The 16,979-nt window shown below is 36.2% G+C and overlaps 1 protein-coding gene across 2 annotated transcripts in view; it reads left to right on the forward strand.

Moving 5' to 3' along the window:
- Su(var)3-3 (lysine-specific histone demethylase Su(var)3-3) overlaps nucleotides 1–16,979 on the forward strand; it is a 786,450-nt gene that overhangs the window by 189,457 nt on the left and 580,014 nt on the right. For both annotated transcript variants that reach the window (XM_083123844.1, XM_083123845.1), the window contains 3 exons: nucleotides 682–772; nucleotides 4,530–4,664; nucleotides 16,278–16,351. In XM_083123844.1, coding sequence (XP_082979970.1) covers nucleotides 682–772; nucleotides 4,530–4,664; nucleotides 16,278–16,351 — 300 coding nt within the window. The remainder of the gene's footprint in view (nucleotides 1–681; nucleotides 773–4,529; nucleotides 4,665–16,277; nucleotides 16,352–16,979) is intronic.

Consider the following 16,979-nt stretch of genomic DNA (forward strand, 5'->3'; position numbering starts at 1 on the left):
GAACCTGGAGTTTACATTTTTCAGGGGACCAAACTGAAAAAGCTTAAAATGCAGGAAAATGTAAAATCAAGGAAAATGTTATAACATTTTGTTATGTTCAGGCCATTCAAGATTGAATATATTATGCGAGAAAATGTAAAATCCAGGAACATAAACTAAGGGTTCCTCTATATTTAAAACTATGTCCAGGATGTCAGGGTGTCCCCAAAGATTTGAAAGATTTAAAATTAATTGGGCAGTTCTACTATACTAGTGTAGATGATACTGTGGATTTTATTGGGAAAAGGTATTTAATTAGAAAACCACAGCTATAAATCTTGGGGTTTAGCACACAGGAACAAAGGAAGCTAGTTCTGAGTTGCCAAGTATGTTGAACTTTTCGCCATTAAACAAGACAGGTGAAAGATGGTATGGGTGGATATTTCTGTTGATTTGTCTCCCATATAGATATGCCACTGGGTGGGCAGTGACAATATCCAGAAAAGACAGGCTGCTTTATCTAAGAGAAACAAGATGTGGTACTTGCTGTGGTTTTGATAAGATGGGGATGGGGGTAGAGTCATATTAGCAGACAAGAACAGGTAACCGAGTTGTCTCAACTTGCCTTGCAACAGGTTACACATATACAGCACTGTGAACATTCGATTACTTGTATTTACTATTAATTTTCTTTCTTTTTAGGTTGCAAGAAAAGAATGTAAAGGAGAAGCAAGTACAACATTGGAAAGCTGTTATTGCTTTGCAAGATAAGCTTAAGACCAATCAACACAGAGTAAGTAATTTTACATCATGTGTTTTGAGTTCGTAGTATCATTCTATGTTTTAAGTTAACAAGAATATTGTATTGGAAAGTGCACTTGCATATGTGATTTGTTGAAATACTGCACATGTTAGGAACTTATTAAAATATTTGTCATTTACTTGTGTTCAAAATATACCGGGTGGTCCAAAAGTCCCGGAACGGTCAAATATCATGAGCAATACACATTGAATCGGAAAACGAAAAAATACCTGTTTAATAAGTAAAAGCTATTCAATGATATCACCCCTGGGGGTGGGGTGGGGGCCAACTGTGAAATTTGAAATGGAAAACCCCATTTTGTATTGTAGAATCGGATTCTATGTAAGAAAATAACCGGGTTTCTGTACTACATTTCGTGTAACTCCGGAACAACGACGTGGACGTAGTAGTATTTTGTTCCCATCGGGGTGCTTGTTTTAGGTGAGTCCCCTCGCCTCTGTGGTGACCGGAACTTAATTACCCACTCACCACCGCCTTTTCTCCGTTCCCAACGTCGAAAGTTGAAAGGCATTGTTTACGTCACGGCCAGATTTGTTTTTCTTCCGTGCTCCCATAGGGCCGCTTGAAGGTGACTGGTCTGCCATCTGGCGACTATGTGGGCATGCCATTACCTTGACGTGCGTTGGCAGTTCGCTGCGTGAACAGTTACCAACCAACAACGATACACACACAGTGGGGCTTACTCATCGTGCCACCAGGTCGGTTCGGCGTGAGGAGCTGCCTGTAATCTACCACGGTGAAGGTCGCGTGCGTAAGGTGATCGTTGTGTAAGAGGTGAGATCTTACAGAATGTGAAAGTGGGCGGTCAACTTTAGTTTCAGTAACCCTGTGTGCATTCTTTGCAACTCACGAAAGGGAGGGGGGGAATCGTACAGGAGTATTAATAGGTCTACGAAAGAATAGAAAATCCATTACTGTTCGTATTCTGTAAACAATGGCATTGTCAGAGAGGTAAAGGATAACAGTTCTCATGATGCGGGGGTTTGGTAATTGGGAACGATCATAGGGAGACGTTGATCATTTATTCAACGATACGTTCCCGAATCGTGCACCTCTTTCAAAATCTACTGTTTATTGAACTGTTGATCGCTTCGAAAGAACTGGAAGAGTCAGGGATGAACCACGATGTGGAAGACCTAAAACTGCTACAAATGACGAGAAATCTTTGGAAGTTCTAATGCATTTCGTATTATATAATCGTATTATCGGGCCATACTACATTGGTGGCAATTTGACATCTGAAAAGTACGTAAATTTGTTGACCAATGAGATAATACGTGAAATACAAACTATCGTTGGGGATGCATTCGCGAATGTTTGGTATCAACAAGATGGAGCTCAAGTTCATTTTGCTTTAATTGTTCGCAATGTGCTGAACAACGTTTTCCCTGACAGGTGGATTGGTAGAAGGGGCATCATAGAGTGGCCACCGAGGTCACCCGATTTGACACCTCTTGATTTCTTCTACTGGGTATACTTGAAACGAAAAATTTTGAAACCAAACCCAATGATATCGAGGAATTGAAAGACAGAATTCGTACAGTGTCAAATGCAATTAGTCTGGAGATGTTACAGAGTGTTTCCAATGGTGTGTATCTTTGGTTGGGACTGTGCCAAGAAAAAGGGGGATACCAATTTGATTAGGAAATGAATTGAGGTTGGTGAGAACACCGAATTGTGAGAGGCGAGGGGACTCACCTACAACAAGCACTCTGATGGTGAGAGGCAAGGGGACTCACCTACAACAAGCATTCCAATGGTGAGAGGTGAGGGGACTCACCTACAACAAGCACTCCAATGGTGAGAGGTGAGGGGACTCACCTAAAACAAGCACCCCGATGGGAAGAAAATACTACTACGTCCACGTCGTTGTTCCTGGGTTATACGAAATGTAGTGCCGAAACCCAGTTATTTTCTTACGTAGAATCCGATTCTAGAATACAAAATGGGGGTTCCCATTTCAAATTTCGCAGTTGCTGCCCACCCCACCCCCAGGGGGTGGGGAATCAAGTGTGATATCATTGAATAGCTTTCTTTCACTTATTATACACTATTTTTTTCATTTTCCGATTCGATGTGTATTTCTCACGATATTTGACTGTTCCGGGACTTTTGGACCACCCGCTATACTTGCATTGTTGTGAACACCCGTAACGCTGCTGGATAGAATTTGACCCATTTCCCATGCATATCTCAGTTTCTGAAACGATGAAACACTTGGCACAACAGTGTGTCAATTGTTACAATGAGAAAGAAGTCATAAGATATGTGGAGCTGATTTCCATCTTCCTGAATGTTTTTAGTTTTATTGTGCACAAACATTATTTGAAATATCATGTAAGAATTGGCATTGGTGTTGATAAATGGAAAATTTGAAGTCATTAAACACAGGTATATTAATTACTGTTGTAATGAAGTTTACTGCTCTTAGAATAGAGGGTACCCCAGCTAGGTGAAGAAGATTGATAGGTCTACAGATGCTCCAGCATGTGCAATTGCTGCAGATAGAGGTGGATATACGGTTCATCCAGTTCCTGCACCACTTTCTACGAATCTTCCTGTAGTCTTACTTCCATTGTTTGCAAATTGGTTAAAGAGTTTGAAGTTTTTAATAAAATGTTTGCTATTTTGTAGTGGTTTGGCAGTAATTTTTAATTGGTAGAACTGTTCTATATTTGCCTTTTCGGCATTTCATAGGTCTACGCAGATTTTTCATCACCAAAAAACATGCAGCAATCCCTCAAACAAAGGGGAAAATTTGTGTAGTGTAGAAATGTTTAGTCCTTAAATTTGGAAAGTTATCAAAGAATTATACCTGATATTTGTTTGCATCAGTGTAGCCAACCTCACTATATAGCCTATTTTCTATTAGTTTTTAGTGTTTGATAATTGAGAGATTCTTACAACAATCAAACAAGTCTTTTAAAAATTTTAGAAATACATATTAGTTTTTCAATGTTTTTATTTCTTTCAATAAAATCCAATAAATTTGCCTTCTTTTTTAAAATTAATATGCAGTCGGAATTCAAATATTATTCCATTTTAGTAAATTCATGGACTCATTTTATCCTAATTTTCATTCTGTTGGACGTAACACAAATGTTTGCAAAATTAAAATCTTGTTTGAGTAATTTCATTCAGTCACTAACAATATTAAATCCTTTAATTCGGTTTATGACAATGTTTTTTAATGAAATCTTTGCTCATGCCACATGCCTATTGCAATACCAAAAGAAACTTACCTACCTTGGCACATCAAATGATTATTCCAGTATTTCACCAGGGTCACCTGGCTTCATCAGGGGTACAAAAGTATACTTACATGTGGAGAGGGTAGAATTAAATTATAAGAACAATATAAAAATAGGTGTTCATAGAAAGTTAAAAGGTTTTAGTGCTACATGTAAGGGATTACATGTTAAAACATGGCGGGTTGGTAGCTGTGTTTACATTTTTTATTTCCACCAGCTCTACATATAAGTACTCCTGTTTTGCATCCCTGACAAAGCCATTTGACCTTGGCGAAATATTGGAATAATAATCATTCAACATGCCAAGAAATGTTATTTTCTTTAAAACACTGTGCATCACCATTTATGCTTAAATTTGACATTCATTATTTATTTGTTACAAGAAGTTTATATATTGATAATAGTACTTGCATTAAACAGGACTATATTAAACTAATTTGTATATTTAATATTTTTAAATGTTTTTTTGCTTGCAGATGTTGTTAATGAAGGATAAAGTTGATGAATTGAATAAGCAGTACAAGGAACAGTGTGATAGTAAAGGCACACGAGACATTACACAAGAATTTGTGTTGAGATCAAAGTCACGAGATTTGAGCAATGCCTGCAGGGTATGTACATTTTATGACATTCTTAAAGTTTTTCATCCACTCTATTAAGTTTATATTAGTGTACTTGTGTAAATAGGTTAAATGCAAGGAAGATACAAGAGGTAGTCTCATTTTGGATGCAAACTGAGTACATGAAATGAAATTTTGTTGTTCTGCAGGGTGTTTCAGGTAGAATGAGCATTATTCATGTAGCTGAAAGTACAGTATTGATGATTCACAGCAAAAATGGTTAATGAACATTGTTTGGTTTGGATCATTCGATGCCAAATCAACCGGGGGTTTTACCTTGTCATCTCAGATTTAAATGATTTTTTGTTGTTGGAATGTACCCATAGAGACTATATGAAAACTGCAATTTTTCAGAATTTTTGGCCATACAGTTTTCCCAGAATTTAATTTTGAAAATTAAAAAAAAAATGAAATTTTCCACCATCCTGGTTCACAATAATGCAAATATCTCGGTACCTGTTTCAGCTAGAAAGTTCATCTTGGTCTCTTTTTAATGCTAGTTTAGAGGGATTTGTGAAAATCTCAAAAACACAATTTTTGAAAATTTTTAAAAATGTGTATATTAAAGAAGAACCTTTTATTAGCATATGTTCAAAATTTCAGGATGGGACAATCATGAGATCTTAGTAAAAAAGAAAAGATCATAACGTTTCTTTTTTAGAAAAAATGGGGAAAAACTCGAGTCATCCCTTTAATATGTCACCTAAAAGTTATTAAGGTATCAAACCTCCAAATTACAGTTCCAAGTTCATTTCCAAGCAATAACAGAAGACAAAATGTGCAGTAGGTGGCATAAGATGTGTGTCGGAACCTGCAAGGCCATGTTCTTCCTGCTGGGCCATGCTTCTCTTGTCCATGAGCCACAGTTGTGCTTCAGCTTTGGAACAAGCAACAAGCTTCTTACAAGATGTCATTAACTTACTGTTGTTTTAATTTGTTTTATGGAAATATTCTAGTAACATAACATTTGTGTAAATTGATTGATTACTTGTGTGTTAGTGAAATTGTGTTTCCTGGAGATTGGATCTATTGCACTTTTTTGTGACTATAATATAGCGAAAGTTGACACATCCTTTCCCCTTATACAAATATTTATTGTTAATTTCCTTTTTTGTTAACCACATGTGTATTGTTCTTCCCAATTTGCAGAAATATTTAGTGATCTTAATGTCTGTAATTTAGTATGTGATTCTTGTGTTATTTAATATTTAGACCTATCACTGATAATGTCACAGGATGGTGATTGACTTGTACGTATATGCCTTGTAATACTTATTGCCATGGTAATTATGGACTGTGTTTTGTCTAGTTTTTTTGCTTTGTGTGGTTGTCAATCTTAATTGTAAGATGGTATTATTTCCTTGAAATAACTTATTGGTAAGAAGTGAAATACGCATATAACTTCTTTTCCTTAGTGAAAAGTGGACTTGGATTTTTTTTAATAACGAATGAGCAGGCATCAAGTGAATGCTGGGAGTCCTCATGTGAACATCTTGTTTGTGTTTGGTTTAAATAATGTTCTTTAGTTAAAAGAACGTGTCAAAATTGACTGAAAATATTTGTGTTAAATATTTTGCTTCACAATGAATGGTAAGAAAGGAAAGGAATAGTCATTGCATGCTACAAAATGCTGTACTCTTTTTCCAGAAGAATATCACAGAACTGATGTTAAATATTTTAGAAATGTTACCACATGGATGTGTTCTTTAGGTTTCCATATAAAATCAGGAATGAAAATATGTGATAATTGCAGAAAGAAATTGTCTGTAATTAAAACTAAAGAAACATTTGTTGATAAAATGAAATGGCAGGCCCCAGCAGTGAGCACCCTGGCTTCATTGACCAAAACGCTTCTCTTGAGCTGTTAGACAAATCTCTTTCTTACTTAGGCAAGTCACCTGTTGTTAAGAAAAATGTTTCTCACTCAACAGTTTACACAAAATCCAAACTGGAGAAAGTTAAGCAAAGTCTTGAGACATAATTAATCCCTATACAGAACTAGAAGTAGCAGATCAGGAGTCGGATGACGAAAAAGAAATGTTAGAGCAGTTGAAGGAGAAGTTTAATGGAACAATTTCCTGAAGTGAAAAATTAACTGTCCTTTCAGTTTTACCTAAAAGTTGGCCTAGAACGGTGTTACAGATTACATGTCACGTCGAGTGAAACAACTGGTTTCCTCAAATTGTGTACTCTCCTCTCCTGACCGGAAACCTGGAAGGACACTTGATGAAGATATGGTTTTATTGGTTAAGGAAATCTACAATGATGATGAAGTAAGGTAGAATCATGCCAGAAAAATCAGATGTAGTTTCCGTGCGTGAAGGTCCTTCAAAAATACATGTTCAGAAAAGGCTCATTTTATCTAATTTAAATTAAATTTATCAACACTTCAAATCATAATATCCAAACAACAAATAGGCTTTTCAAAATTCTGTGAACTGAGCCCAAAAATTGCATTTTGGCTGGTAAGAGTGGGACTCATACAGTGTGCGTGTGTGTGACACATCAAAATGTGAAATTAATGATTTTTGAAAAAATCGCATTAAAACCGATAAAGGTTTCCTGAAGACCTACAAAAGTGTTTATCCAAGATCATGTGCAATCCTCCTCGAACAGAGTGCTTCACAAATTGTTGTGCAGAATGCCCTGGAGTAGATGAATTTAGAGACACTTTAGTTACTTACTTTCAAGAATCATTTGTTGAAAAGATCATACAAACAGGGGCTAACAGTTAATCTATGTACAATGGAGACTGGTGTAAGACGTTGAAGAATTTGTGGAAGATTTCTGTCAGTTACTACTGGAGCTAAAAACTCATGACTTCATGCCAAACAAGTTATAGGAACTTAGAAATTACATTGTTATATTCCCAGATCAGATAGTGAAGTAGGATGTAAACTTGTTTCAAATGATATTGTTCGTGGATGAAAGGAAGAAATACACATTGTGTCTGAGAGTGCTTTTCTCCAGAGATCTTGTGCAGCACCAAAATTAAGTTCAGACTACATCACTGTTGAATATGATGATGATGCATGGTGGGTAGCATATATTATTGCGACACATGAGGACATAACCAACCTGAAAGTTACCTTCCTACACCCAAATGAACCATCACCTTCTTTTAACTACCAAGTTGTCCCAGACATACAGATTATTTCAGCAAGTACAGTGCTTATTCAAGTAGAACCTGTCACTCCTACTGGGCATTCCTACTCTCTAAGTACAGCTGAAAGTCAGATGTCATCACAACTTTTGGCTCAAAGACTGGAACACACAGTTTAGAGAAACTTTTAAAACAATTTTACCTGACGAAGAAACTACCCATATCATCCTGAACCAAGTGCATCTAAATGTAATTAATTATTAATGTAGGTAGTTTAAAACATGTAAGCAACTATTTTTTTTAGCACAACATAACTAAATAAGGTATTGAAGTCTCTGGTTTAAACAAGTAGAATGAGATAATAAAAGGTCATTCTTTAATATATATATATATGTTTTTAAAAATGTAAAAAAATGGTATTTTTGAGATTTTCGAAAAATATTTTTTTTAAAAAAAAGAAGTGAAGTTTTGTTTTCTTCTGGATATGGTCATGTTACATATCGTAGGAAAGTCCTTTAAATTTGTGATCATGGCTCCCTCGTAAGTAATTGAAGTACACATAATTGTCCAGAATCTTCCTTTTTATGTTGTGTAGTTTCTAGCTGAAACAGGTACCGAGATATTTGCATTATTGTGAACCAGGATGGTGAATTTTTTTTTTAAAATTTTCAAACTTAAATTCTGGGAAAACGGTACGTCCAAAAATTCTGAAAAATTGCAGTTTTCATAGTCTCTATGAGCACATTCCATAACCCAAAAATCATAATAATCTAAAAGGTGAAGGTTCAAAATTAATTGTGTACCGGTTGATTTGGCATGGAATGACCCGTTCATAATGTACCATGAGTAAGGTAAGTGGAACTGAGAGGGCAAATAGCCCAAAACCTTTGTTTGTGACAAGTCTTAAAAATTGCCACCATGTAGATCAATGCACTTGTGAATGCAAATCAAATCATGCCTTGTTGCTCTGCGTAGACCATCCCAATGCTCTCTGATGTTCGTAAAGGCATCTGTGATGCAAGCAATCAGTTCATCATGTGTATTCACGTTTGCGCAGTACACCCGAGCTTCATAAACAGAACTTCAAGGCCATCAAGTCAAGGGACAGTGCTGGCAAGAGAGTGAGGCTGCTACTGGTTAGGAAACCTGCAATTGAGATATTGGACCACTATGCCTGTATAATGGTGTGCTGGATGCCTTGTCGTCTAGGGTACATCTTCAAGCTGATGTGATAGGCCATGTTGCAGTAGGTGTAGGCATGTTTGTCCTGTCACAAGTGCATCTAAAAAATAAGGCCAATCAGCAACTCATCAGTTGTGCAATGCCACATGTTTACAGAGAACAGTGCTTTGAGATTGCTTTTCCACAGTTCCACGTGGGTTCCTGTGGCCTCAGATGCCTGTTTCTTGTATTGTGAATTCCATTCCCTGTGATGTAACCTCATGTGTTGAAAGTGTGAGTGGCAGTACTACCCCCATATTATTCAACCATTGACAAAACGACAGATGCCTCTTGCTGTCCCCTGGAAGAATATGTTTTACACTCTGCACGTGATATGGTAACAAGACATCTGCATGCAGTGTGTTCTATATGCAATTTTATGAAACCATACGTGCACACACATCACATGCTAGTAGTCAGGCACCTCTGTACCATGGCCAAAATGTTCATCAGCATTTTGTGTAGTTGCAAGTACCAATGACACATGCACGTCAGGAAGGGTACCCAGAGCTCACAATGTTTGAAACAAATTTGTATCCACTGCTTGATTCAGTGCAGCTTCACTAGCACTCCTATTGCAGTATCCATACACAGACACCTTGTCCACATATTCTGCGTTGTTGAAGATGTTTCATTTGCATGATTACTGACAACAGTCAACTGCATCTCACTGCCTACCTGTTCTGAACAACTGCTCTAGGGCTGCCATACATCACACCAAAGGCTTCGTACAACACCACATCTTACGCCTGGTAACTCCTACCAAGTACACATATGATCTCTTGGCACCCATTATGAATCAGACCCATGTTACATAACTTTTTTTGCTTGGAATCGTCAAAATTTCACCTACTGTAATATTGTAGGTTTCTACTGAAAATTTGTGATCATGGCTCCCTCGTAAGTAATTGAAGTACACATAATTGTCCAGAATCTTCCTTTTTATGTTGTGTAGTTTCTATATTATGTATTAACTTTCACAGGTGACAGTATGGAAATTTTAATTTTCTTTAATAATTCCAAACTTGCCAGGTCAAATTTGAGATTTTGACCATAATAACACTGAAATGTCTTACGAAATTATTACATGGTCCACCCAGGGCGTGGATTCCCAATTCTGAAAGTTACATGAAATTTCCATTTTCAACCATCAAATCACCTAAATTTCCAAGTTCAAACCCAAATTTCACATAAGAACAATTCGGTGGCACTGGCATCTATTCTTGGAGTTTCACAGTGCTATTTTCGTGCAAACAAAAAGAAAAGTATGCCCCTTGTAAGGTCATTACAAATTAAAAAAGAATATAATGTGGTCACGATATATAATGATCACCCTATACTAAAAAAATATGCAATGTAATCTGCATATGCACCCTTAGTACCAATTAATTCCAACATAGGGAACATTCGGACATAGGAACAAATTCATGTTAACAACACATTTCTCCCCTTTTTTTCTCTCACTTTGCTGGGAATCCTATAGATTCAAGCTCTGAAGCAAATTTTTAATGAGTGGACATTTCGGAGTATAGCTTTAAATCAAAATAATGTAACTGACATACCCGTCTATCCAATATACACCCAGGCATTTCCCCCACTGAACGTGATCCATTGTTTACTGGGGAGAAATGTAATGCATATGTGCAGACCACTGATTTATTTTGAACCAATTTAAATTCTAATCTTACAGCATAATGTTCTATACGCTTTTGGAATATTATCTTCCTTTTCAAATTACGTGACAAAACACACAAGTTTTTATCACGTGTACCCTTGTGTAAAAATCAATAATCTTAACGGTGCATGATTTCTTAAACTGCACTCTTAGGATTACATAATGCTAATCGTGAAGAATGTGTTCTTATACATTGCCTTGCACTTTAATGTTCTTTGAAGAACATGATGTATGTTACACCCCACAATAATTACATCTATAATTTCAAACAATAATAAGATTTTACATCTTTTGGATTACACAAAAGGTCATGTAAATTTTCAAATTATTATTCACTCCATAGACTCTGTAACGTGTATTTCCTGTGTCTTGATTTCTTGACGCAGATCACATAAAAATTATGTCACGTGACGTTGCTGTATGCAGTTTAAACGCAACGTGAATATGATATGAAATGCAACAGTGATCACTGAAATACTCTCGAAGCAATTATAAATTTCAAGTTTACTGCGCAACTGCTTTGGTTGCTGAAAAAAGCCTATGGGTCATTCCATACCAAACCATCCAATGGTGGTTGCGTGACCATTTTATAAAAATTTCATTTTTAGTACATACATTTGTACATGTTTCTAGATATCAAAACCAATGTTCAAAAAATATATTGTCTTTAGTTTCCACGTGGCAGCCATCTTTCCAACATGGCACATGGCTTTTTTTGCTCATGTAGCAGTTTATGGAAACCTTAATATCTCAAAAACCATTAGAGCTAGAGACCTGAAACAAAATTAATTTTGTATCTAATAAAGCGTACTTTCTGTGATATTCAAGTATATTTTGCTTAAAATTGCATTCTAAGTATGAAAATTATGGTGAATTATGGTGGAAATTTGGGTAACAATAGTTAAAAATTTGGAATTTTAAGCCTGATTTTTTTAATGCGGGGTTTTAGTAAGGCTTGATTTTTTTTATGGATAGACCTACCTGCAGGGTGTCTGTAATTAAAATATCAGTGCTTACAAATACACCTCTTTTTTACAGCATGGGCTCAAACATGGTCGTTCATGGAATTTTGACAGTTTTCGGGGTTAAATATCTCAAATGGGTCCTCTTGAAAAACTCTGAAATTTGGTGCAAAGGAAGCCCTGCATGAACCTAACTTACATTAAAAATCTCAACTTTTAGATTCAACTCATTTTGGACAATATGAGGTAACGTATGTGACCTAATTTGTGACGTTGCAAAGTAAGGTTAAGCTACATGTATAGAAAAATGGAATATTTTCTTTTTTAAAGGTGGGTTAGTAGGATTTGAGGCAAGTCTGGAGTTGATATGTGCATGAATAATCTGTGCCGTCATTCCTCCTTTGCCTAATGTGCTGAGAGGTAGTGACTTGTGAATGTTTGCTATTTGTCACTGGAAAAGGAGTGTTCTGTAGGATTTTTAACTGGAGGGAACTGTCACAAAGACACTTTTGGTAAAGTAGCCAAAGATGCAATCAATCTTAAACAACTTAGTGAAAATGACAAAACACTTCTTAGGTCAAGGTTACAGATGGATGACTTAGAGACAATATGCAAATCAAAAAAGACCTTAAATAATTTTTTTTATTTGGTTAAGTACACTGTGATCTTCTAAAATACAATTCACAGAAATAGGCAAGTAAGTGAATTGTTGAAATTAGATCAAGGGATATTTCCCCATATGAAATGAAGGGTGCAAAATGATGCCCCAAAAATTTTAAACCAATCAATCAAACAAATTTCATCACATGGCAAAACCAAAAAAGTGTCAAGTAAGTCTTACAGTATACCAGGTAAATCAATATGCCCACTATGTTAGTGAAATTTTCATCTTTGGAGAAAGTGACACATAAAAGCCAGAATGGAAATGATGCCTTTGTGCCACCCCAAGGAACACTGAAGGAAATGGATGAAGTCTGTTCTGTTTTCGAAGTATCTCCTATTTCAAAACAGAGGAGGCTGATTGCAGAAAAATTCTAAAGTGCTCTTTCTCACAAACTATTCGCATCATACAAGGAGTGCAAAGGAAACTGGTAAATTGTGTTGCAGCAAGTATTAGAGCTGAAGGAAAAGAAGGCAAGTGTGCAAGTGTTCTGTGTGGACAGACCAATCATGTAATTGAAATTTTAGAAAGAAAAATGTAAATTAGCAAATAATAATGGGGGGAAAGGTTAGAATCATCAGTTCATTACCACTTGGTCAAGAGAAAATATACGTGATGAACTGGAGGTTTTTGATCATTTAGTGAGAGTAGAAAGTTAGTGAATGAACAAGGGTTTCTGCATGATTTGACAAAGGGAATCAGTAGGAAACTGGAGCTGACAACAAACTTGATGTGGGTACCAAATAAATCAAACCCTTGCAAAGAGTTTTTGCAGATCTTCAATTGTCATACCTTGTAATTTTAATTTCTGGTAAGTCAAGTATTAAAATCTTAAGTTACTACGAGGGTCACTATTTATATTTTGAGCCTAACAATGAAAAAACAGGAATTTGGCATTGAAAACTGCTTTATTGTTTTTCGAAGTATTCTCCTTTATGGTCAATACACTTTTGCATTCGTACGAACCATTTGTCAAAGCAGTTTTTCCAATCTTCTTGAGACACCTCCATAATATGGTTTTTGAACGCATCAACGGCATCTTCCGCCGACGAAAATCATTGTCCACGCAATTTATTCTTGACATTCGGAAACAAGAAGAAGTCATTGGGTGCCAAATCAGGACTGTACAGTGGATGACCCATCAATTCGATTTTTTGACTGTTCATAAAGTCGGTTGTTAGACGAGATGTGTGACAGCTGGCATTGTCTTGATGATGAATGATCCGACGGCATTTGTTTGTTTTCCGTATTTGACCGAAGACCTCTGGCAAACAAATTGTTGTGTACCATTCAGAGTTGACCGTTCTACGTTCCTCTAAAGGCACAGTTGCCACATGACCAGTTTTCCCGAAAAAACAGGCGACCATTTGTTTCGATGTGCTTCGAGCGCAAACAACTTTTGTTGGATTGGGTTAATCTTGAAACACTCATACAGTCGACTGCTGTTTACGTTCCGGCTCATATGCATATATCCATGATTCGTCACCTGTTACAATCTTATATACGTCTTTTGAAGCACCATGATTGTATTTATTGAGCATTTGTTCGCACCAATTGACGCAAACGTCTTTTTGAGTTTTTGTCAAATTGTGTGGGATCCAACGAGAACATACCTTTCTCACAGCTAAATGATCCATGTAATATTTTATATATGCTGGTGGAACTAATGCCTATGGTTGCCTCAATCTCACAGTATGTCACATGACGATCTAGCAGTATTAGGTTTTGCACAGCATCAATGTTTTCTTGAACAACAACTGATTTTGGACGACCTTCGCGAATCTCGTTGGTGAGCGAATGGCGGCCACGATTAAATTCGTTATACCGGCGTTTCACAGTGGCAAAGGATGGGGCTTCATCGCTAAATGTGGAAGTAAGTTGATCGATGCACTCTTGTCTTGATAATCCATGTCGAAAATCGTAAAAAATCATCGCACGAAAATGTTCACGAGTTAATTTCATTTTATTGTTGTCGCGCAATCTCCAAGGCAACATAAACAACACAAATGAAGCTATTGACAAAACATTTGAAGTACGTTATGGTCAATAATGCCAGACGATTCTGTGCAAACGTCAAATCGCGCCTAACTTCAATCAGTGTTGCCAAGGCTCAAAATATAAATAGTGACCCTCGTATATATTCTGAGTCTTTTATAACCTACCTTTAAAAAATAAAAAGAAAATATTCCATTTTTCTAGGTATACATGTAGCTTAAGCTTACTTTGCAACGTCACAAATTAGGTCACATACGTTACCTCATATTGACCAAAACGAGTTGAATCTAAAAGTTGAGATTTTTACTGTAATTTAGGTTCATGCAGGGCTTCCTTTGTGCCAAATTTCAGAATTTTTCAAGAGGACCCATCATATTTAACCCTGAAAACTCAAAATTCCATGAATGGCCATGTTTGAGTCCATGCTGAAAAAAAGGGGTGCATTTGTAAGCACTGATATTTTAATTACAGACACCCTGCAGGTAGGTCTATACATAATAAAAATTCAAGCCTTAAGCTATACCCCTTCATTAAAAAAATTGGGCTTAAAATTCCAAATTTTTAACTATTGTTACCCAAATTTCCACCATAATTTTCGTACTTAGGATGCAATTTTGAGCAAAACATACTTGAATATCACAGAAAGTATGCTTTATTAGCTACAAAATTAATTTTGTTTCAGGTCTCTAGCTCTAATGGTTTTTGAGATATTAAGGTTTTCATAAACTGCTACATGAGCAAAAAAAGCCATGCGCCATGTTGAAAATATGGCTGCCCCAGGAGAACTAAAGACAGTATTTTTGTTTTGAACATTGGTTTTGATATCTAGGAACATGTACAAATATATGTACTAAAAATGGAATTTTTATAAAATGGTCATGCAACCAATTGTTTTTAAAATTGGTTGATTTGACGTGGAATGACCCCATTCAATATGCCAGAATGAAATATCACAATGACCATTACCGTAAGTGTAACATCAATGATATAATGGGATAGATAAAGTAAGTTATTAGAGTTTAGGTAGTACAATGATAGTGTCTGTTTACATCTATCCACGTTAATGGCCACATATATTCAACAATTAAAAATGTTGTAATCAAAAATCTTACCATTTTTCTTGCATTACGGATGAGATACATTTGTTGGCAATTTCGCGTACTACAAATGGAAACATTGGATAACAACTTGCATTTCTCTGCCATCTAGCAGTAAGTCTGCAAACAAAATTGAATTATTTACTTTGGGTATACAGTTCAAGTTCTTTCTTTTTCTGTTTTTTTTACACTTTAATTATACTAACAAATTACGAATTACACTCAAAAATGAAATTATGGTGCAATCGTCATACAATCACAACTTGTGCCTCGTCTTGGAATTCCAAATTCTTGGATTGATCTCGATCCTTCTTCAGGGATGGAGATCAAGTGTGTAAGAAAGGTTAAAATTGCTTAAAATGTGCTAAAAGGTATACAACTTGAGTAGCTACCAGTGGCAGGAAATTCCTGGCCATTCCACTGATGTGATCATTTGATCAGTTTTCATACTGTCAACACGTTTTAAGCGGTTCTTCCTTTCTGCATGTTGTTTTTATGTTGCATCTCTAAAGAAGGGTCAACAATTTGGAATTACAGTAAAACAAGGAATATGTAGATCCAGACAAACTTAAAGAAAGTCAGGTTGTATCTTCCTCGCAATCTTCATACCACAGTTCCATGTGGGTGTCTTTACAAGAATTGGCAACATCAAAGGAAAATATGGTGGCATGTGGCTCTTCACACGTTGTTAAGATTGTAAGGTATATTGGGATATCTTTCTTGAAGTTTGTCTGGAACTATAGGTGCTTGGACTTTGTCTCAGTTGTTAATATGCTGACAACACTATGGTATGATATATCACCCTTTCATGACTGGTACATTTTTAATTTTATTTCTACCTGAAACATGTATGTCTTCTCAAGCAATATTCATCATGTACCCCTTTGTAGGAATGGGATCAGTTGCTTGAGCAGCAGAAGGACATAGAAGATAAATTGCAAGAATTGGAAGCATCACCACCAAGGTTAGTGTAGTGTAGTTTAAGTTGAGGTGCATACATGTTGTACTAATGGGTTAGCCAGAAGTACATGGGAAGGATGTAGGTTTTGCTCCCACCTCTCTTCCTTTTCTGAGGGATGAAGAGATTTATTGAATGCTTTAAAGTAACCAGACTCCATGTTGAAATTGTGTTCCTACCACACAACGAAAGCAAGAGTCGTATGTTCAAATTGGGGATATGTTACTCATAGTTACCCCAGTGGTGATGGTTATAGGGATGAGAACCCCTCCTCTTCCCCTTTTGAACTAAATTTTGCTTGAAGAAAATAGGTCAAGGTGCTACCTCCATTTGTGCAAAGGTGCATAAAATTTTTAATTTTAAACCTCAGCTAGAATATCTACAGGGTAGGGTTCTTTGTAGACAACGGAACCAGACAGGATACCTTCCAAGGGAGACGTTTAAAGTATATATTATTCAAACACAGGATACATGAAATCAGAATATTTACATGATAAGCTACATCTTCTGTAATTTTCATTCAGTCAATTTTCATCTCAATATGCTTTTTATTATTTCTTTTCTCTATTTGAATATTCTTCTATATGGACTTCCTTCTTAGTGGAAGATCTGGATCTGGACTTCCTTCTTAATG

This window comes from Lepisma saccharinum, chromosome 6 (genome assembly GCF_977018435.1).
Source record: "Lepisma saccharinum chromosome 6, izLepSacc3.1, whole genome shotgun sequence".
NCBI lineage: Eukaryota > Metazoa > Arthropoda > Insecta > Zygentoma > Lepismatidae > Lepisma > Lepisma saccharinum.